The following is a 23,130-nucleotide window of genomic DNA, read 5'->3' on the forward strand; positions in this document are numbered from 1 at the left end:
AACTCCAAAAACTGCTGGAGTTTGTATGATGAAATATTTCCTTACCTCCCAGAGCCGAAGAATATCTTGAAAACTAAATTCCCTTTTAAATCTGATAAGAAGCCACCGGAAGCAAAAATAAAGGTAGCCTGAGTCTTGAGATTCTAGGAATAAGAGTGTGACATTTCAGAAGCATCAAATTTGGTTCAGACAACAGGTGAAAAAAAAAACCTATACTTTACAGGTACATGCTTACACCACTAATTTTTAAGATGGCGGGACCTTTTTAGAATCAAGATATTTGCAAGAGTATGGCATATTTTTAAAATCGGTAACAGGATGACCCTATCTTTTCAATAAGCATGGCGTGATTATTTAAACATTTTAGGCATTATAAAGTTACAAGTCCTATACTCATATACTATTGGAATTATATTTACACTTGTGAGGAACAGAATGCAGGAAGCTGTTTCAGTTACTGTGCATAAATAATACACCTACCTAAATAACTGCAAAATCCACTGTCTAGTAAACGAAGCAAATGACTCAGCTGAATAAGTTGTGTCTTCATACCCTGCATCTGTTCTTCAAAATTCTGATGCTGTATGGAATAAAACATTAGCACTGTCACTTTTATTAACTCAATGTTGAGATTTGCAGCTATTTTAAAAGAAGTTTTGTTATTGCAACAGTGGTTCTCCCCCTTTAGGTATTTAATATATAGATATTTAACTGTACTTATATCTAATGAAATGTCTGCCTTTTACTGAGAAGTTTAACTAAAGCACTGAACTGCATTTCTTTGCTAACATTTTTGTATGTAGTAAATGACAGTTTAAATCTGATTAAGCTCTGTTCTTCCCAGCAGCATGACAGCACTCAAACAAAAAAATATTCTCTTTTAGTTTCCTATCAGTCACACAGTCTTTTGCCACATGCACAACTCATAAAAGCTTCAGCTGGTGGGAAGTCTAAACTGCATTTAACAAACCCAAAAGGCAGGTATATAATGAAACCATTATCGTGAACAAAATTCTGCTTGAGGACTCGTGATAAATACAACTTTGTATGTCATGGTTACTTTGGAATTCTTAAGGAGCCAAACATGCCTGTACTGCACAACAATACTATTGTAAACCCACCATAACCTCAGTCAACAAAAGCATATTGACTCCAAACATAAAATGACTGCTTTAGAAGAACTGAAAAAACCCAGTGAAATTTATAAAGTAAAATTAACCCCAAATACCATCTGTAGCTTATCTGTTTATGTGAGCTAAAAAAGCCTTATTTTACCATTTGATCCATGTATGATACAAAGCACCAAAAGGCATCTACTTCATTCTCCATAACATACAAGACAGGTGACAGCAAGTCGCTCATCCCCTGCACGTAACCTTGATGGAGAAAAAGCAGAGGGGGGAAAAGCAAAAAGAAATTTAAACTCAGCAGTTAAACAGTAATTTTTCAAGTGTGATGACTGACTGAGTGAAACAAATATTAGCACATGCAGATACTATAATTCTCCGATTCAACTACCAGTAAAGATGAATTTGTATTAACAGGCACCAACATCCTGCAGATCTGATAAGATTTACAAGCCATTTCTGCCAATCAAGAGAGAACATAAAGCAAACACATTGTTCCAATAGCTGTTAAAGTATCTACAAACTGAGTTGTAGATACACAACATATTTTCAATAAAAATGTTCCTATTTAGAATTCAGAAGCATATAGTGAAATTTTTAAGATGAAGTCTCTACCTTGCACCATCACAAATACAAACTTGTACATAATTTCCTTTCTATTTGTACTTGATTACTTTCTTCTAGACATTTAAAAATTTTGAGTATCTTTGCATTCCCCCACTCACTCCCTTAATGAAGATTTTCTTCTCAAATTCACTTAAAGAGATGTTGAGTTGCAATTCCAGAAAAACATAGTGCAACAGTCCTTATGAAGAAAACTTTGCATTTTGCACTTCTTTTTTTTCTGTCACTGAATATGCTTTAAAGATTCCTTTATTTAAGGAAGTTGGGACTGTTCTGCTTGGACAGTACTTTAAATACACCCAAGCCTAAGACTATCTGTGTAACCAAGCAGACAACAATGAAGAATTTAACCCATCAAAGTGAGAATTAACAGTAATTAATTAGTAAAGTATTCCTTGCAAGAAGCACAAAAGCAACACGTCTTTAGATCTGATTCAAGGACGTGCTTTTATGTTTTGTGCCTAGAACTGGTGAATAAACTTCATACCACCTAAAAAGTACTCATATGATTTCAAGAAAAGCTTTCATTTAACTGGAGAACAAAATGCCCACCAAAGCATATCATTTTTACAAACAGCTATACAATTTTAGTTGTATAAAAAAAGGTTTTCAAATTTTTAGTTTTTAAATGGTTCTTCCAGCTTTCTTGTTTGCAATTAACAGTCCATTTAAGTAGAGCATAATGATTTCTACAGGTAATTTTTTCCCCTTCTTCCCAACTCTTCCAATTACCACTGATGCTAGTGTCAGCTTATCTTATTGCCTAATTGTTGCTGACCTCCCTCAATAAGAGAACACAATTAATGTGCGTATCTATCATCAACGATTGGTTCAACATAACATTTCTCAGTTGGCTGACTTTATTTCTTAATGATGTAATTGTAACTCCGTAACCGAAAAGAGGCTTAGAGTCAGTAACTGAAAATATGGAGCAGCTGTGAGAAGAAAAATAGAATAAGTAATAGCAAATAGGTAAATAATTAAAAGGTCAAAAGAAAAAAGTTTTGTTCCCCACATTAAATACTACAGCTAACTAAAAATAAATGCAGAGAAAATTCTGTCTAAGACAGTTTAAAAGTCCATTTAATAATAAAGCTAATTTCATTAATGCAGACTTAAGGAATTACTTCAGAAATATATTCTATTAACAGCTGTTCTGTCCCCTCCCCTATATGGCAGCTTGTGGCATTACTCAGCCCCCTCTAAAGCTGCTGTCAAAAGATTAAGAGCAGCACTACACCAATGCCTTGAAGCCTTGGACAGTTACTATGCCAAATTTACTGTATTTCCATTATTCCTGCTTGTTTATAAAACAAAAGACTTATCCAGTGTGCACATTTAAGCCATCTCAACCATGTTTTTAACAGAGTGGGTGGTGAATCTGGTTTACTTTCACCTATAATGTCACTGTGCATTAATGAATGCTGAAATGTGGAAAGAGATGAAACAGAGCTACATGTTTAAACCATCAGTTTCAGTTTTCTCTTTTTTCAAGCCAAAGATCAAGACTCTCTTTCAGGGAGAACGAAAGTTGACAAGAACTACAGCCCTGCAGCATGTTTACTAGAGGTTAAAAGTAAGATTTAATCTTACTTTTTGTTTTCAAAATCTGGCACAAAGTGGAATTTTAGAATCCCAAAACTATTCTGATACAGAATACGCAGAAAACCTCCAAAGTATACAACAGCCAAATGTCATGCCAAGGGTGAAGGGGGAACCAACTGCAAGTATCTTTTCCCTCCCTCCCAAGACAATTAACAAGAAATCAAGACTTGGCCATCACATTAACAGTGCAATTAAAGATGTTATATGCTCTTCTCTCTGCAGCAGATGCATGTACTAAAATGTAATTTTTGACAGATTGCTAAGTGGACTTCTCAAGAACCAGCTTTTAAAATATTCACAAGAACACCATGTTTACAAACAGCTGGTTCAGCATGCTGAGCTTTAACTACAACAGTGGCAGCTGGCTTATCATTTTTATTGATATTATCAGTCTTAAAAACATATATAACACTCAAGCTCCAAAGACCCAAACCCATTTAAAACTCTGAAAAGCAAGACTGCTTCAATTCTTTTTAAAAAGTTCAGTCAAAAAAACCTAAACCACAAAAACCACACAAAAACCCCAAAAACAACAAAAGAGCCCCACAACAGTAGGTCTGTGGTGAAGACAAACTACCACTTAATTTCCACCACAATTGATGAGTTCAGATGCCCCAGACAGACACCAAATTGAAAAGAGAAAGAAAAACTGAACAAAGTTATCTACATTATTGAACACTACAAACTATTCAATCTTTTTTAAAACATTTACAAAAAGCATTGCAATCAATACAAGTTCAATTCTATTAATAGGACTTCGCATAAGCAAAGCTGCATATCAGAAGCCAAGAAGGCTTTTACATTCAGAGGGACACAACTTACCTAAGTCAAAGTCATACATGCAATAGGTCATCAAAATATCATGAAGTAAAATCAGTCCTGGATTATCTTCGCCTTCATAGAACTTATTTGTTCGATCTGTCCTGTTAACATCTTTTTCTAAGAAAACAGTCCAGATTTAAAAACACTTTGAAAACCAGTTGTACAAAGCCAGTATCAAATTAATTCAGAATATCTAAGCTGATGATTTCTTCCTCAAACACTGTTGCAAAGCTTTGAAGTGTTTAAGACAACTGCATAACTGAATGTCATTTCAAAATAAAGAATGTTTTAAAATAAATAAAATCCTTCCTATCTCCAATGAAAGTATTTGCTTACAAACAAATTTTAAAGCTTTCAGCCTCTTCTTTGATAATACATTTTATGGAAAAAATCCTGATTATAATTCAGCAAAAATGTTTTACATTTAAGAGGATTAAAAGCAATTTTATGTGAGCTAACTCTACAATGCCATTTATGAATACTGATGTGACACAGCATAATCCATAGCTGCAAAGTTCCCACATGATCATCTCAAAGACACTGTGACAGTTCATAACAGCATTTTATAAATACTGTGCAACAAGCTCCTGTAACTCAGAGCAGATGAAACTGCCTCTTTCATCAGGTAGTTTTGATGTCTGAAATACACCAAGCACACCGCATACTCCTTAATAAGGTGAAATTCAAGACCAATATATTTTGAAATTTTGCAAAATTTTTGAATGCAATTTGATAAAAGGAGTATTTTGTAGATTTGAATCTATTTTACTACATAACTCTAATACTGCCACATACATTTCAAATGCTTAAAAATTAAAATAATTGTCTCAACAGAAACAAACACCCGGCCTTTTTTAAACTCAGAATATATTTTTTTCTGTTATCATTCTCTAAAAATATAGCATATTAGTCTACCAAGAAAAAGACTACTTTGACCCTTTCAGCTTGCCTGTTGAATAACTGTCTGAAATAAATTTAGTCTTTCTCTCAGAATAACACAGAAATCTTGGCCTGACTCCTGAAAAAATATTTAGTAATCCAAAACACTGGTGCCCAAATCTCACTACCAAAGAGAAATGAGAATACAAACTGCTAATACTCAGCAAAATTTGATAAAATTTTTAGAAGTAGGTGTAAAACCCCAGAAGTCAGAATGCACATACACAAATCCCTATAAGAAATTATAAAATACAAACAGACGCATTTTCACATTCTTATTGTATGTCATTATTTTAGCAACATTTCCTGTACAAACACATTACGACATAACACAAAATGAAGAGTCTTTTGTTATTGACTAAAGAAGTTTAAAAATCTAGCCAAAAATCGGTTTGTAACGCTAATACATAAAGCTCTGAGTCACTCTACTTGAGAAAGTTTTAATATTAAGTATATGACCAAGTTTAGACACCTCTGAAAAGAGCAGCATTTCATTTTTAGTGCCTCTTCATGCATGCTCTTCAATTTCATAGTAGCTTTTAAAAGTATGTGTGCATTTAGGTATGCGTCTAAACATGAATTTACCTATAAGACTCCGGTAATCTCTTAATCTTGAGTTTCGCTTTTCCTGTTCCTCACTGACAGATTTCCACTGCAGTTTCATCCTGAAATATTCATCCCTGAAGAAGAACGACAATTTTGAAACCAAACATCCACATTTCCTTTTTTTAATTTAAGCATTCATTCATTCATTCCATGTATTCTTTGAGATAAATGGAATAACAACACCCTGTTTATGTAATGTTTTTAGTAAAACAATTTTTAAGAAAATGTCACAGGTTCTTGCATTCAACAGTTTTAGCAGCTGTCTTTTAAAGGGCTTTCTACATCACTGTGTCTTAAAAAATATGCACCTTTTAAATTTCTTTTGTAAGAAAAAAGTCACTGTACTCACGTTTTCCTTTTTTGCAGATTTGCTCTCTCTTCTTTAGTGCTATTCCAAGGAAAATATCCCAAAAGAAATTTCCATGCCTCTTTTCTTAAAGTATGGCAGAGACCCTAGGGAAAAATGGGCACGATGCCATCAACAAAAGTATTACCACACTGTGAGGAAACATTCCTAGATTGATACAACACTTCCCAAAGTAGCAACTTCAAGTTGGTTTCTTTTTACATTGTAGCCAAGGCTCCTGTGCTAACTAGGTCGCACACTGGGAGGGAACAGGAGGAAAAGAGAATGATTAAACAGAATACTGTAGAAGCATGGGATCCACACTCAGGTAAGAAAAGAAACTTTAGAAAATAATTTTCTTCCTATATTTTTGCTTCACGGCTAAAAATAAAGAACTTACAAGGCATCACAAACTTTAAGAAGTAAAAAAAGTACCTTTAAAATGTATAAAAATATAATGCTGGTTCTGGTTACAGTTGTCAAATTTCTGGTCTTGCCATAAAGTGACCTTGAGGACTAGTCTTCCATTTATTTGGTTTTTTTAAACAAATATTTTCATATCACAAGACATAGCCAACCTTCAATGAATCTTTCAGTCAAAAATACTAGTATCCATTCAAGAAGCCTGCTTGTCAGAAATCTTCCCAAGTAATGCTCAACATTTTTAGATGACAAAAATGTATGGAGCTGAATCATATCCTGCTCTCATCAAGAGTTTCTTGTAACTCCTGTAGTACAGTCATAAGAATAAGGAACTTTTGTTATGAGAGTCCCCACTTTGGGGATCTTGAGTCATAAATAAAATAGAGCAGTCAGTCCCCTGGTAATGGGCAGAGATTGACAGGAAAGTGGGCTACAGAAGAAAAAGGTTTGTAGTAATTCTCATGATTGTGGAAGGGTCCTTAATGGAGCACATCAACCACACAAATATTAAGGAACAGTGCTATAATTCTCTACTTCTGCTTGCATCAAGAAACATGCATCACCAGGCACAAAATTAATGCATTAAGGCAGCTGCATTCCCACCAAAATATAGAAATACTGAAGTAACATTAGGTAGAAAAGCTACAGGACACAATTAGTTTCCAAAATTTCTATCACTGAGACTAAATTCACATTCATATTGCAAAACCCCTCAGTTAAATTAAAAATACCAGCACAAGTGTTTAGCACTGCTCTGCTAAACAGGGTCAAATCCCAGCAAAAAGCTGGGCAAAGCTAGAAGCTTCTGCTAGAGAAGGATAGGAAAAAACATTGTAAGAGAAAAGAATAAACCAGATATCCTAACACTGAAATACTAGTCTTTTCCTGAAAGTCATTTTCATTTGTTTTATCACTTAAGCTTCTGTATTTCCAACTCATTTCCTTCAGCCAGCCACAACAAGATCTCTCTCCTTGTAGAGCACTTCATATAGCTGCAAGACTGCTGAGGTATTTGACTGGCATGAAACCATGCTTTATGAAGTCTCCCAATAATGACAGTCTGGCTCATGTTCAAAGTTCTGCATGAAACATTACAAGTCAATGAAAACAGCATATCCACAGTTTGGGAAGGAAAGTAGAAGCCAGAATCAAGCCATAGGTCTTGATGAATTTAGAAAAACTAGTTACCCCTTTGAATATCAATCGTTTTATGTAGTCAACATCTAAAATTCTTCCTTCAGAGTCCATATTCTTAGCCCATTCTTCAGCTGACACAGGCTCTCTTCTACTAACTTCAGGCTGTTTCCCTAGGTCGATCTGAAACACACACAAAGGTCTTATATGAATCCCAAAGAAGTGCTTCAGTAGTTGCAAACAACTGCACAAATGGTACTAAGCCTGCCAGTTTCTTATAGTCAGTGCAATTACATTTCCACATGCACATACCTCAGCAGCTCTAAGGATCTAAGGTTGCACCTGAGCAAGTAGAGTGGGCCATCACAAGCAGATCTTTAGAGTAAGACACTTGGTGCTGAGGACCTGACTATACATGTTAATATTTCAGATTTTGGAGGATGTCTGTGTGTTTTAAATAGCCTTCTAATTCCACAAACACCTCTGAGCTAGCATCCCATGAACTAATGCAACACAGCAAACAAGGACAACTGGGAGCTCCACTTCGAAAACACATTCCTGATACACGAGTGTATCTTACGAGAGAACTGACAACCAGCTTGGGTTTAGAGATGCTATCCCTACATAGACTGCACAACGTGACTGGATCAGTTTTGGTACACAGCCTCCTAAAAAAACCAAGGATGTATGAACTTTCAGAATTTATAACACCCATGAAAAGTTTCAGTTTGTGCTTAGTCTCTCAATTCCAAAATTCCACGTACAGGAGAATTCAGCAGAAAGTAAATTGTTCCTTTCTAAAAACATTTTTATGATAGCAATCCCCAAATCAATTTGTCTTTCAACTCTTTATAAGTCCAAGGCATTTGTCAGATTAAGACATATAGGTCAATGTTAATTTCCATATATAGCATTTGTTACACTTTTTCTCACTGATACATTAATTAAGTGCTAGGCAGCAACTTCTTAGAATTATATTGTTCATGCAGCTACTGCTGAGATATTAACACCAGCTTGAACTCAAAAAATCCCCCATATAAAACAGTTCAATGTTTTAAAAATATGTAAGCTGCTCAAATAATAATCACAAGCATTTAAAAATAAACTTTTTCCACATATCTGTAAAAGAGTCCAACAGGTGTCCACAGTGATTCATGATCCAATTATAAGTTCATTCTAGCTTTCATTCAAATCATGCATATATCTGTAATTTATACACCCTAGACATTAATCATCCAATTAAACATTTTTTTTAATCTCAAAAGAAACTGAGATGTTAGGAGCGATTAGCCAAGGAAGTTGGTTATTAGCCTGCATGCTCCAATTTTACTTAACGGAGCTCTAATTGAACTCAAAGGAAACACTGAAAATAAAATCGGTCACCTTTTCAGGTAGTGCCTCTAATATAACTATAGTCACCATTTCATTAATTACAAACTTCCCTTCAAAGAAAACTTGCCTTTGCATGCATAAAAATGAAATATTCAAAAGTAACTGATGATGATCTTAACTCCTGAGAATAAATGGTAATATGCCACAATTGCATAAACAGTATAACTCATCATGCTTCAAGTCCTACCATTCTTTTAAAGGAGTGCATAAAAACAATCAGTGCATCCATAGCATTAATTTATAGACTCACTCGTGTAATGACTTCAAATCCTGGCTCTTCCTGCTGATTTATCTTCAGCCCTGGAATGGTGTCATTGAAAAAGTCTGCCATTTCGGATGGTGGTCGCCTCTGATTTGATTGATCGCTTGAACGTAAAGTACCAACAATATAGTTTGTGACTTTGGAAAATTTTCCCATTGTTACTACGTATGGATCTTTCTTCCATTTCTGTTATAACATGGAAAACAAGAAAAACACAAACATCTGTGTTTATAATATATTTGTTTTATATATATACATATACTTGTAATTCTTGTACTCAAAGGAAAACATCAGGAAAGGTACTGTAGATCTCAAAATTATTTAAGTTTCATGTATTGGTAGTAATACAGAACAGTCATCACATGATTAAGAAAACACATCTTAAGTATGAAGATAATACTGCTAATTTATTTGAAAGACTGGATAACAGCGTTCTCAGTAAATCTGACCTATACATAGAAGTGGATCAGATCCACTGTTTGCTGTCAGTGATTCATGGCACAAAACAGAAACCTTACACCCAGTTTCCCTACCCTCACGGAAAAAACAGTCTGAACAATCATGTACTCTGCTAGGAATTTCACGCAAATTTTTATCTGACAACTAAATCCAGAAACTAATGCAATTAATTAATGAAAAATTTCTTTAATTCAACACATCAGTGGATCAACCCTCTGGCCTCATTTTAGTCACCCAAGTTTTCCTCCTGACTTTCACAAGTCCATAAGCTCCACCAAATGATAAGCCATTGTAGTATTAAAAAACGCCATATTTTTAGCCAACACTAAACTGTCCTCTTTGCTGCTGTATTTCCATTATCCCTTCAAAAGCCTCAGAAAACATCAATGAAAAGAATACTTACTCAAGGAAAACTTAGAAAATTATCATTAATATGTTGTGATAACTCCTAAAGTATTTCCTTTCCCCACTAATACTAAGGCAAATGTATGAATCACAGAGAACATGAACTTGAATAGGTTTGAAATAATACCACAGGAAAGTTAAGGTATTACATCATAGAAAACAACATACAATTAAGTGTACTTTCTATAGTAAGCATTTGGTTTAGGATATAGTTAATGCTTCTACAATGGCATTAAATCATTACTCAGCAAATGTTCCTGTGTCATGGAAGGGTGCATTTTTTCAATACACGTCTTCAGAATGAAAAATTTGAAGATAATACATACTTGTAGTAAGCCATATGATGGTTCATCAAAGAGATTTTCAAAAGACTGAGACAGTGACTTCTGAGTCTTCACAAGAAGAACCCGTTCATCATGTGGAGATCTGCAATAAAATTTAAAAAGGGTGTCTGGGTGCAACTGTTTTTTCTGTTAAGTCCCCAGAACATTTACTGGTTTTACGAAGCCACATTTCAGGCTTTGTGCAAAAAATAAAAGATTTGATGCAAGATCATTCATATGATGCAAGATCAGTCCTTGGAACAAGGTAGCCAACTAATGCTACATAAAACAGAACCTTCATGTTTCAAAAGATTGTGTTATTTTCATATTAGTTCTGAATTGTAGTAATTCATTCCCTGAAAAATGAAGCTTTAGAAAATTTTTTGAGAAATTACTCTAGAAGATAACTCCATTTACATGTAGGTGACAAAATTTTCTTCAGTACATTTTTCTAGTTTTGACAATGGACAAAAAAATGTGACACAGGAAATGTAGTGAGACACAGTCAGCCTCAGCACAATATATGCTGAAACTCCCTTAACATAATAGAGGAAGTGAAAAGAGCCTATGTCACCCATACAGTTAAGGAATTCCTTCTACCAGTTAGTAAATCTTACATTATGGCACCCTGCAAAACACCACATTAAGGAATACAAACAGCTTTTCAATAGTACTTTAACACATCCTGTCAGAATAATTCTAAGATTCATACTGATAGGAGCTTAAAAGACACCAGAGCCACTGTACTGCAAAACAGAACCATCTCAGTACAGCCCTGCAAATATATTTCTGTGTAGACTCCAGAAGCTTAATGAATACAAACCTGACTTGGTCTAACTCACTATATTTGTACACTCCTGCTCAACACATTTGCTACTCAATAGTGTTCCACAGGTAGATGAAAATAGTGACAACAAAGGCACTGAAACCATGCTGCTCCTAGTAATGGATCTGTTCTTTTGCTCTAACACCTACTCCCCCTGCAACATCCCCTTCTGCCCTCTTCTTCAGCACAAGCACCCCATTACTTCCTTAAGCAGCTGCTGAATCACCAATTTACTGCTCAGTAGGTGACAGAAGAGAGAACAGCTCAGAAAGCAGGCTGACATCGCACAGACTTACATTTATAAAATACCTCTCTATTGCTCTCTCACAAAGTTTAAATCCACTACTTCTAGTTTTTGAAAGAAAAATTACTTCTCTTTTTATTAGCACCTGCATCATCTACCATGTTATTAAAGTCAAAGATAAGAACTTTAATAAGCCTTATCTCTTTCCCATTCCAACAGGACAGGACACTGTAAACACTGACGGATATGAAATGCAACAAGAGATCTTCTTTTGAGACAGCCAGACATCACAGTCACAGTTCTGAGGCACCAACAGTTAATGAAGCTCAATTGGCTTTTTCTAAAGAGCAGCACAGGGGCAAAGGCTGAGTCATGTATTATGTTTCTCTTAACTAAAAGAATTAAAACTTTGTACCATACCTCCCTTTTAATTAAACACACTTTCTGGACAGTCAGGGGGGTATCAACACATTAGGTAATGTTCAAAAATTTGTGAGCTATACATTTTCTGAAACTTCCTCATAGTCCTGTGACTTACAAAGTGTCATCTGTGCACATGGTATTTTCTCAATATTAGACTAGTGCAATTAAACTAGAAGGCACCTAATCCTAAGGACAACAAATTACAACTATTTTGTATGACTCTAGCTGCTTCATGCTGATTTCAGCAATGGCGTGGTATTTATAAAGAATTGTATTAGAGAAGTACAATATCTTTTGAGATAACAGGAACATAAAAAAATGCCTATAACATAAAGATAATATATACATAAGCTAAAATTTCTGCCTTAATATCAATATCCCATGTTTATAAAATACAAGTTGTGATAACAAGTAATTACACTGACAAATATTTGCTTGTGGCATCCAGACAGCTGAGTAAACATCTTTTACTAAATGAGGTTGTGAGCTGAGATACATTATGTACTAAAGAATGAATAACCATTAGGAAACAACAGAAACATACAGATTGACTCTGTCATTTCCATAACTTGGATGGCCTATTTGTTCTTTTCTCTTTCCTTAGAAAAAAATAATGGTCATAATTCATGACTAAGCAACAGAAGAGAATTTGGTGACAGAAGAGACCTTAACTGAATAAGAAAACAAACTCGAAGTTCCTGATCAGGTCAATGCTTGAGGCCATCCAAACTGAATTTCTGTAGCTATCATTGCTTTTTGATTTAAAGTTCCTGAAGTATCTGCTCTTGCGTTAGTTAATGCTTACAACTGTTCAAGGTGGCAATATCAAGCAGCACAGCACATCCTCCAAGCTTGAACATCACCTCAAGTTTTGCTGTCTTATCCTAGAAATCAGTTAGAAAATTTCAAATATGTTGCTGCAGTCCACAGGTAACAGATTACACAGATCTGATATAAAGCTTTCTGTAACTCATCATATATCACAGTCTTTTTCCAGAGTTTGCTACATCAGTTGCTCCTAAAACCTGCCCCAGTTTACCAGCAGCTAGTCAGAAGGTATCCACAAATAACTAAACACAGTATGCTCAAAAAGGAACGGTTTCCTTGGGGAAAAAAGAAGAGAGGGGGATGGCAGGACAACAATGTTTCCCTATGCCTGCAGAGGCTGGGAAATTATGAAACTAAATGAGGATGTTTAAGGAAGGGAACCTAGAGAAAAAAATCCCTCAGGATTTAAGATGAAGTTGTGATTCAGGATTTTCTAATCTATATTCCTATTTACAAGTTCATCTTGTCCCCCTACTAGCCCCTCCTTTGCTCTTCCTGACTTTTCCCCTTACAAAGCTCACATACAATGCCACAGCCAGTGGCATTCCACCAACTGGGCACACTGACCATGCTACCTTCTCCAAGCAGCTGAAAACTTCTGATTATCACAAACCCCAACACCATGCCTTGAAACTGTCAAAGCCTTTCACAAATCAATTCCATAAATATACAACCACTCACATCCTATTGACTTGCTCTCCAGCAAAATTTTCCTTAGTATTACTCAGCATCAGCCTGAGTAGTTGTTGAAGGCATCTCTGGCCCCAGTGATGCTACTAAGAAGAGCCCTCTGTAAGAATTCCTACAGCCATTTCACTATCCATCTTCAAATCTATCATCACACTATTATGCTGCAAGTGACAACAGCAAAACACTTTTGAAAACAGATTACATGCCACACTAATATTACAGCTGTAATAGGTATACATGTTATACCACATTTACTTCTTCATATTCTATATAACCTTATTTACCTGCTGGCTTCTTCAATTATATTTATGCCTACATGGTGAATGCAGAAAATTTTATTTTATTCTACACTTATGCATGCTGATCAAAAAGGCTATCCTAGTAAAAAACTTGGAGGTAGCACAATACAACTACACAACAACACCAAATTATTTAACAGAATGGTAGAGTCTTAACTGTATTTACACTCAGATAGTGGATTTGTGTAGTAAAGGTGAAACACTGACCAGGCAAGAAATTACAGGGGAACAGAACTGTGGGGAAAAACATTTATATACTAATTGATTTAGCTGACAGTACTGTAAGTTACCTTGCATTCTCACATAAATACTCATGCATATTTTGCACAAAGGAGAGAATCTCAAATTGTAACACAAATTATCCCATTTTATAGGAGTAGCTCATGAAGGATTTAACTTTTACACTGCATGTTCATAATAACCTTCTGTACCCACTAGAGGGAGCAACTGAGGCATTTGGAGCTAGCAACACTTCAGATTCTAAAATACTTCATAAATCAATCCAATAATTTTTAAACTTCAGCTTACATTCCAAATGCATATGTGAAACCACAGTTTCAGTCACCCTGAAAACTATTTCTATTAACAAAAAAAGGAATGGAATACAATCAGGAAGTATTACTCTGAAATTCCTAATGTGATTTAAGTAAACAATAATCTGTATTTTACAGAACTAAGAGTTGTCTGATACTTACTCATTCAGTGCAACGTGCTTTTCAAGACATTTAATCAATGATTTGCTATCTCCATGATGAAAGTGAAGAGCTGGAAGCTTCACATCATCCTTCAGACAGAACACCAAATAAGACCATCCCATGCCTTCTTTGTTTTGTTTGATTGATTTCAGATCTGTCAAACTGAACAGGAACGACCACTTGCTTTCTCTGTTTGCATGAGTTGTAGCATCTTAAAAACAAAATTAGCACATGATTTCAGTTTGACTTTCAGTGTTAGCAATTATAAATACATTATATCTGTCACTGTTCCTAAAAAACAAACTCAAAACGTAAACACCAGCTTTGGTTCTAATAATTGGATCTAATTCGTTCTATTGGTTCTAATGTACACTGTAACTACTATTTCTGCATTTTCCTTTGAGCCTCCTTTTCTTCTACGGACTTGTAAAACAATCAACAAGTCCATCAGGCTACTCCCCTAAAACTGTACCTACAGTTTATAGAAAAAGGTTTTTCACCCAGAGGATGGTTGGGCACTGGAACAGGCTCCCAGGGAAGTGGTCACAGCATTAAACTTAACAAGAGTTCAAGAATAACTCTGGACAACACTCTCAGGCACATGGTGTGATTCTTGGGGTTGGCCTGTGCAGGGCCAAGAGCTGGACTTTGATGATCCCTGTGGGTCACCTGCAACTCAAAATACTCTGTGATCCTACAACAGAAGTGATCAAGCAGTTAAATGTACATCTGCTGTATCAAATTCCAGCAGGAAGCTAAACCCAACCTGCAGCTCCACCATGTAGCGCTACTTACCCAAACTACACATGGTATGTGCTACAATCCTGGAACCTATATATTACCCACAGTTACTAGCCACATGTCGTGTAAGGCTGCTGCCAAAGTAAGGGCAAAGGAATTGGAAATCTCCCCCTCACCCTTTCCTCCTGTAGTGTGCAAGCTTGTATACATGCTGTGCAAAACTCCATATATTCAAGGAGAAGGGATTAAAGTGTACTTTACCAGAGGACACAAAATTGCCAGCATGTCCAGAAGGAATCTGGGACACCCCCTGGCCTGGTCCCATCAAATTACAGCAAGTGGAAATAAGCAATAAGTGGAAAAGAGTATAATCAAAGTAGTCCTCAGTGACAGTCACTATGGATGAAGGCATGCCCTGTTGACTGGAGATGAAAGTTCAATACAAACTAGTGATGTGGTAAACCATATTTACCCAACAGAGATGCTGTGTGTGTGTGTGTGTGTGTGTGTGTGTGTGTGTGTGTGTGTGTATATAAAAGCCAAGGACTGTGCTTTACTCAAAAACATTCATAATCTGGCATCCAAACCCTGTAGATGACAGACATGACATTTAAGACCATTATAAAGATGGTAAAACAAGCACAATAATCCCCAGTTACAGGATGTGAAATACTACATGGAAAACAAGTTATTATTAAGGAAAAAACACTATGTGAGAATCAGAGAAAAAAAGATTACTCGAGAGTCACTGTTCTCTCATCACAACTTGTTTTTCAACATCGCTACTGAGACACTATAACAAAAATGTTGTAGTTATAGAATTATTTTGCCCACATAAAAAAGACCATATTAAAGACCCATGTATGTCATAACTGTACATTCCATCTCCCCCTGCTGTTGCAGTATGGAAAGGCATTTGAATAGCAAACCACTTATTTTTCCATTTTCATTTCTATCATGACACCTAGTTTGAATTCCACTTGTTTTAAAGAGTGCAAGCCCAGTGCAGATAAAACTGCTACTACATCTAATGATGAAGCAAGAAGTTAGATTTAATGTTCTTTTTCAATACAATTCTCTACCAAATTAAGGAAAAAACAGAGGCAGATGACAGCTATGCCACTTGTGAATTTTTTTCTACACCCAGAGATTCATATCTTACCACAAATGAATCCCAGCCTTTCAAAAAGGCTATTCTTAAAGGCAATTCTTTAGTTACAAGTTACCATCATGGAAGAAAAGCAAAACACTGTACACACAAAAAAACCCTCCACATTTTTTTAAGTACCTCCATTTGAATGAGGTTTCTTCTTAAAAGAGACTGTGGTGACCATGTCCCATTCTGCTTCATAACTACTTGGACGATCTGCTCCTCGGGAACATTTTTCTTTCGGAGTTTGAGTCCACTCCACAACAGAACTGGAATCCTGAGATAAAACAACAAAAGCAACTATCAAAAAACACAAGACATGAAAATTGACCTGGTTTCTCAGATTCAACCTGAAGAATCAGCATCTTTATTTTGTAGATTAAAAGAAAATGTATTGAAATCCTCAGAAACATAATACACTTCAACACAGGAAATTTGGACTTATGACTAAGACTATGTGGTTTTACTTAGTAAATTCCAACATCCTAAACCATCTTTGCCTCTCTTGCAGACTTTATGAGCATAACAAATTATTCATTTAAGTGTAAAACTTGAATCTTTTTTAGTCACATCCTCTTAATAGTGATTAAATACCACATATCACTGCATCTTGGAACCCCCACAGACTTCTATTTTTATTTTGCATTTGACCAGCACCTCTCACTTTCGTGTCTAACTATGAAGAGTGAATCACCGAACTACAACACAGTAGATGCAGAGGGACTGGTGACTGTGATATATTTACACTCATTTGGTCTTTACTATTCATAGTTAGTCCTCTACTATATTATTTGTGAACCAAGTAAAAACTAAATACAGTCAACCTACTCAAGTATTCTAATAACCTGAACTGGCCTGCAGTCTGCAAATAAGATTCCTACATATAGCTATTACTACCAATAATAAATAAGCTTTGCTTCCAGTTATGAAATCACCTACACATTAGTTAACACAAAATAAAATCTCTAGAGAAACATCAACTAACAAACAAACCTTTCCAGCATAGAGGATATTAGAAGTATCCAAAGTCTCATCCAGTGGTCTCCAGTCTACTATCACTTCATTTTCCTACAATACAAATCACAAAAAATTCAACACTACACATCAAAGTATTTATTGCCATATACAGTCATGGTGTGACTATGTTAAAACTTACATATACATATAGATGATGACAATGTCAAACACAATGTGATGTTTGTTCATGTACAAAATCCTACACTTTAAAAAGGCATTTAAGATTTGCCAAACTTGTTATGTGTTTTGCCAACAAACACACAAAAGTTCTGTATTATGTAAATACCTTTTCTATGACACGCAGTATTCCTGCTATTAAGTTGTCCTGGTCATCATTTTTTCCACAGGAGGAGTGAATGAAAACTCCTTCTTGCTCATATACAACCTATAACAAAATGAGTAATGAAATTTAAAAAATAATGTTTTAAAATTCTTAAAATTGTTTATCCCCCTATGGTACTCATTATCATTTTGACTCGCTGAGAGAAGTTGAAATAAACACTTCTATCTTGTTAGGGATTTTGTTACAAAGAGTCCAAGATCCCAGTCTTTCACTTACCTAAAACAAGAAACAATAGGAAATGGAACTGATCGAACTTACTCTCTAAGCAACATACTGACTAGTACTACTTCATTAAAACACCACAAGAAAATGCATTCAATACCTAGTTATTTTTAAATCAGCAGGTACAGGTTCAGTGAAAGTCCTATACAGCTTTTAAAACATTAAAAGGCTTTCTTATATAGCCTGCCTTTCTGCCACCTGCCATTAAGCATGTTGAAATTATAAAACTAATTTAAATTTAAAATGCACCAAAAAAAATACTGTAAAAAGATGAACTCCTGAGAAATAAAAAACTATACCCTGAAATTAAATTCAGGGCCAGTGGCAAAGATTCCATCTGAAAGGTAGAATATGCAACAGTTGGATAAGAAGGGCTTGCAGGAGGGCACACGGCCCACATAACTTTTGCATTCAAGCATTTGCAAAACCCTTCACAGTATTCTGATCATGCTCTCAAAAAAAAAAAAAAAAATTAAAAGAAAATCAAAGAAACCTTGGCTGCCAAAATTTAGCAGGCTTTTGAAAGCTACATACACATACTCTTAAAAGCTGTTTAATGACTGTAAATGGGTCTTATTTTACACAGGTCTAAGAGTGAAAAGACCCTTCAATTTTGTGAAAGTGAAATAAATCAAACAGTAACAGTAATTGTTTGAGAACCATTTTCATTTTCACACCAAGCTGCAAACACTGCCTTAAGAAACATATTTTTAAAGGCAAAGTTTAGAAATTTTTCAGAGACAGATAATGTATTTCTTTGGTTCTAAGATATCAGGAGTTATTTTTCTCATTTATCCGCTTTCTAAAATCATTACACTTGTAGTCAGGCCAGTAAACTAAAAGGTTAATTTTGCCTGTCTGTTTCAAAAGGTTAGGTGGGTAAGCTTAACTAGCCAGATGAGAAAACGTGGCTTAAAAAGAGCCATAAAATTTACTTAATTCATCCTTTCTGTTTTAGTTTTGCTTCAATTTCTCTACCTTTAACACAAGGAATAAATTTCAGGAGTGCTCTAGTTAAACAGAAATATCACTTGGAAGAAATCTCTAAAGGTCACTTAGCACATCTCCTGCTTGAAGGACTATTAATATCATTGCCTTTCAAATATTGGAAGTTTTCTTTCTTGTTCTCCATTACAGTTTTTTTCTCTTTTCTATCCAAAAAACCCCACCCTAATTACTGTCCAACATGATACAAAAGAAATAACCAGAATTCTGCAAAGAATAAAACAAAACGCAGATCATCATTGGTGCAATTATCTGTTTTCAAATTCAGTTCTGTTCAAACAAGGCAACCTTGACCTTTATTTAAATTTTACCTTCTAGCTATTTGGACCTGATCTATCATGAAAACTAGTCAGAAATATGAATCAGTCATCAACCCCTTGGACAGCTGCTCAAAAAAAAAATCTATTTGTGTCAGAGTTTTACTGGTAGAAGTGCACTTCTGCCAAAAATGTTAGTATCATAAAGTATACCTTCTAAATCTAGAAGGTATGCCATCTAATAACTGCTTTTATTATTCTTCTGTCCATTAACCTCTCAGAAGGACAAACACTTCCTTTCATGGAAAAAGAAAATGTGTTTCTAATGCCACAATTGTCATGCAACTGAAAAATCTTACACTGCTCTTTGTAACAGCTTCAGCTCCCTGTGCCATGCTCCTCCAAAAAACCCAAAGCACATGCTCAGAACTTCAGAGGGTGTCTGTAAAACAGAGGACTGGTCGCAAAGCACCTTATTCCCCTCATACTGTTATTTAGAGAAAATCTTCTCCAAGTTTGAAAGGCCAGAAGGCCAAGCCGCTGAGATTCTTCCTTTCCAATCACAAGCGTGATCTACTTATTTACTTTTTCCAACTGTTAACTAGAACTGTAACTAATTTGAAGCAAGAGATAACATTATTGTACAAAAGAGCATCTAGATGTTTTTTCACAGTTAATCCCTCTGCAAAACATTTTGGGAGTTACCATCTTGAATTCTTAGAAATACTGAGCCACTCTGTTCAGCAGTACTTTGTAAGGTAACTCCATAAATGCATTTGAACAAACTGAGTTTGGGAACGTAATTCTATAGTGGCAGCACCTGAAAATTAGCTACATTGAGTGGCTATATTTCACACAATGTTCTTAGCAAGCTGAAAATTCAAAAATGCTATTAGGTATTCTTACAGTACTTTACAGTAAAACATAGTTTGTTACAGATTTTTGTTTTCTGGTACTGCAACACTGACAAGCTATTCAAAATCAATTTAAAGAAGAAAAGTAATGTGAAATTACACATACAAGTAATAAGTACAAAGGAAAGTATCAAACTGAAAGACAGTATACCAATAGTTAGATTTGAATAAAACCCCATCCATCAGTAGACAACCACTACTACACTTAGTAGCTCAATCTCAAACACCATGTGGCCTACAAAGGTTTTTGCTCAGGGCCTCTGCAGCCCAACACTCAGGGAAACGCCTGGTGAGTCAGCACACTTGGACCTCTTAAGCATTCAAGAAAACAGATTTCAAAATTAAATAATGGCTTCACACACTGACTCTTGCCTAAGCAGTAGGTTACTGCAGAACATGCAAAAAGGCACCAAATGTTAGAGGATGACCTGAAGCATCAGTAAAATACCAAGGACTTGTGTAAGGTCTGCATGCAACAACGACATAGTGAGATCCTGCTACATATGGAGAGAGCAGAAGGAACTAGATACAGGCCGGGCAAGATAATGAGACTGATGCCCCTCATTAGCTGTTGAAGTAACTATAACCTCTCCAAACCCAACCCAAATCTCCTTCTGTATTACCTGTCAACCCCCTCGGCACAGGAAAGCAACCTAAGCTCCTTGAAATCTTGATAATCTTTAGCCTTTAGTGAACTAGGAAGGCCTCATTACCCACTGTGTGAAAGAATTCAAGTTTTAAAGAATATTATCTGCTCAGTTAGTCCATTATGCTTTTTGTATTACAAGACAGGAAAACACACTGCTGGCTCGCCTTGGTTTTGCACTATTCATTATTTTACATATGGGCTCCTCCATGTTTCACATGGGCTCCTTTACAAAGGTAAGAAGGTGGAGACAAGTTCAATCTTTCAGTTTGTTTTCATATGATTAGAGCCATCACTCTTTCCCTAAATCTACACAAAGTCACTAAGCCCATCATAAAAAAAAAGACAAGTTGATGTTAATAAGTGCATACCACAGGTCACTAGATAAGTTGACAAGTCCCTAGGATTTTAATAAAATCCCAAAAGTATCCCCCACCCCATTATTACAGCCCTTCCACCCATCCAGCTAATAAGAATTTTGTATTCTGCAGTCTATCCGCTGGTCCCTGAAACAGAACCTCAGGGAAGAAAAGTCGTTTGTGTTGCTCAGAAGCTCAAGGCCAAAACAGCTGTCCAGCAATGACAGGCCTCACTACAGATTTAAACAGTGATTGTTCTGTTTTCTTCTGTGCCTGTTTGCAAACATCTACTGAACTGCCCACAGAGAAGTATATGTCACAGGTTTAGATGTTATTACCTACATAAAAGCCAGACTCTCCTGGTTCCACAACAAAAACGCAAATAAAAAAAAAGTGTTTATCAAAAGCACACACCAATGCAACCAAAGCAAATGAAGATGTAATGTGACAGGAGCTGAACAACTTTGAAAATAACTTGATTTCAAACAAATTTTAATCATATCTTGTGGCTGTACGTTGGAATTACTGAAAGATTTTCAGGCATTTTACTAGCTTAAAGCTAGTTCTGTGCAGACCAGATTTATCCATCCTTGGTATCCTTAAGTTCCTAGAATACTTCCCATCATAAGCACTACTTAAGGCAACTTAAGACTGTAAAAGCATTCAGCTGGCAACTTTTTTTCTCTAAGAAAATCATAGAGACAGTAGGAAAAAAGTTAGTATCATTTAAGTATCATTTTTTAATAATCCTAAAATTTCAAGTTTGAAATAAGACGTACCCAAGAAGCTTATGAGCGTAAGTCTTTCCTGCTTATCAAGTAGTCTGTGCTGGCAGCGTACAAGCACAATTCACAGCATATTTATTTGTCTGCTTCTACTGAATGAAAACTAGACCCATTGCCTGTCCCACCAAAAGCTGAAAGTTGATGCAAGTTTCCAAATGCTAGTGAGCCATTTGACCTGTTTCTTTGTTTCCATGGGTGCTACAGAGGTCAAAGACAAATTCCCAATTCATCTGATCAGTGACTGAAAGCACTGTACCACACAGAGACTTGTATTGCTATTCCAACTTGTATCCTGAGTGAGGGTCTACAGAAACAGAGAACAGCAGAAAATTCAGGAAAGCTGCACAAAGCAATAGCTGCCTACCCACCTACTATTAAAAAAACAGATGGAAGCAGCAGGATGTAGGCTCAGTTTACATGTCATGGCATATGCTAGTTAAGGTTCTGGAAAACTCTTCAAGTATTTATAGTCCATGTCCAGCAAAAAATAGGTTTCTGAAGTCCCACCATTGCCCCAGTAACATTTTCTGAGAAATAAATGGTATCATTCTTAACAACATAAGGACACAGCATGGACAATGCATATCTCCATATTTCTATTGTTCTGCTTACACTGAGCAGCAAACAGGCAATGTCTGTAGCATTTTTATTGCTAAAGACATGTATGAGCTAAGACTAAGAAGGCCTTTGGGATGCTACACCACCAACAACAATATATGAGAGAATACAAGCAAAGCCTTGTGATTTAATGTTTGCCATTTGGTAGCAATTTACAGCCCTGTGCTACCCACTAGTGAAAGATGACAACATTGCACCCTAAGACAATAAAGTATAGACAACAAATAAAAGGAGAGCCAAGCTCTGGGGCTACCACAGAACAGCATGGTCCTGCCATCCTCACCCATGTATTTTCCATCCTGCCTGTGCTAAGCACCTAAGTATTAGCTGTCACCATGTGTACTGATTGTTTGTATCTCCTGTTCCTAGGTCTGTACCATACCAAGAACCTGTCAAACACAGAATACTTGAGAGAAGGAGAAGCACTGCAACTCTCCCAGCTAGTTTGTCCCATGTTTCAGACCCTTCATATTCTCACCCTGTGTTCTTGGAGAGTGTGTTCCACTCACTCCCCTATTCTGCCAGAGTACAGCTCGAGGCCAGCACTGCTCTACCAAAATGCCATCCAGCATCTCATAACAGACACAGTTTGAAGCTCTTA

At 35.9% G+C, this 23,130-nt stretch overlaps 1 protein-coding gene across 1 annotated transcript in view; it reads right to left on the reverse strand.

Moving 5' to 3' along the window:
- TBC1D15 (TBC1 domain family member 15) overlaps window positions 1-23,130 on the reverse strand; it is a 35,759-nt gene that overhangs the window by 6,907 nt on the left and 5,722 nt on the right. The window contains exons 2-14 of the mRNA XM_030960169.1: window positions 17,667-17,765; window positions 17,357-17,431; window positions 16,502-16,640; window positions 14,473-14,683; window positions 10,471-10,570; window positions 9,269-9,466; window positions 7,681-7,809; window positions 6,073-6,176; window positions 5,703-5,797; window positions 4,179-4,295; window positions 1,276-1,376; window positions 481-580; window positions 46-143 (exon numbers count right to left, since the gene is read on the reverse strand). Of these exons, the coding sequence (XP_030816029.1) occupies window positions 46-143; window positions 481-580; window positions 1,276-1,376; window positions 4,179-4,295; window positions 5,703-5,797; window positions 6,073-6,176; window positions 7,681-7,809; window positions 9,269-9,466; window positions 10,471-10,570; window positions 14,473-14,683; window positions 16,502-16,640; window positions 17,357-17,431; window positions 17,667-17,765 (1,566 nt within the window). The remainder of the gene's footprint in view (window positions 1-45; window positions 144-480; window positions 581-1,275; window positions 1,377-4,178; window positions 4,296-5,702; window positions 5,798-6,072; window positions 6,177-7,680; window positions 7,810-9,268; window positions 9,467-10,470; window positions 10,571-14,472; window positions 14,684-16,501; window positions 16,641-17,356; window positions 17,432-17,666; window positions 17,766-23,130) is intronic.

Source organism: Camarhynchus parvulus, chromosome 1A (assembly GCF_901933205.1).
Source record: "Camarhynchus parvulus chromosome 1A, STF_HiC, whole genome shotgun sequence".
Taxonomy (NCBI): Eukaryota; Metazoa; Chordata; class Aves; order Passeriformes; family Thraupidae; genus Camarhynchus; species Camarhynchus parvulus.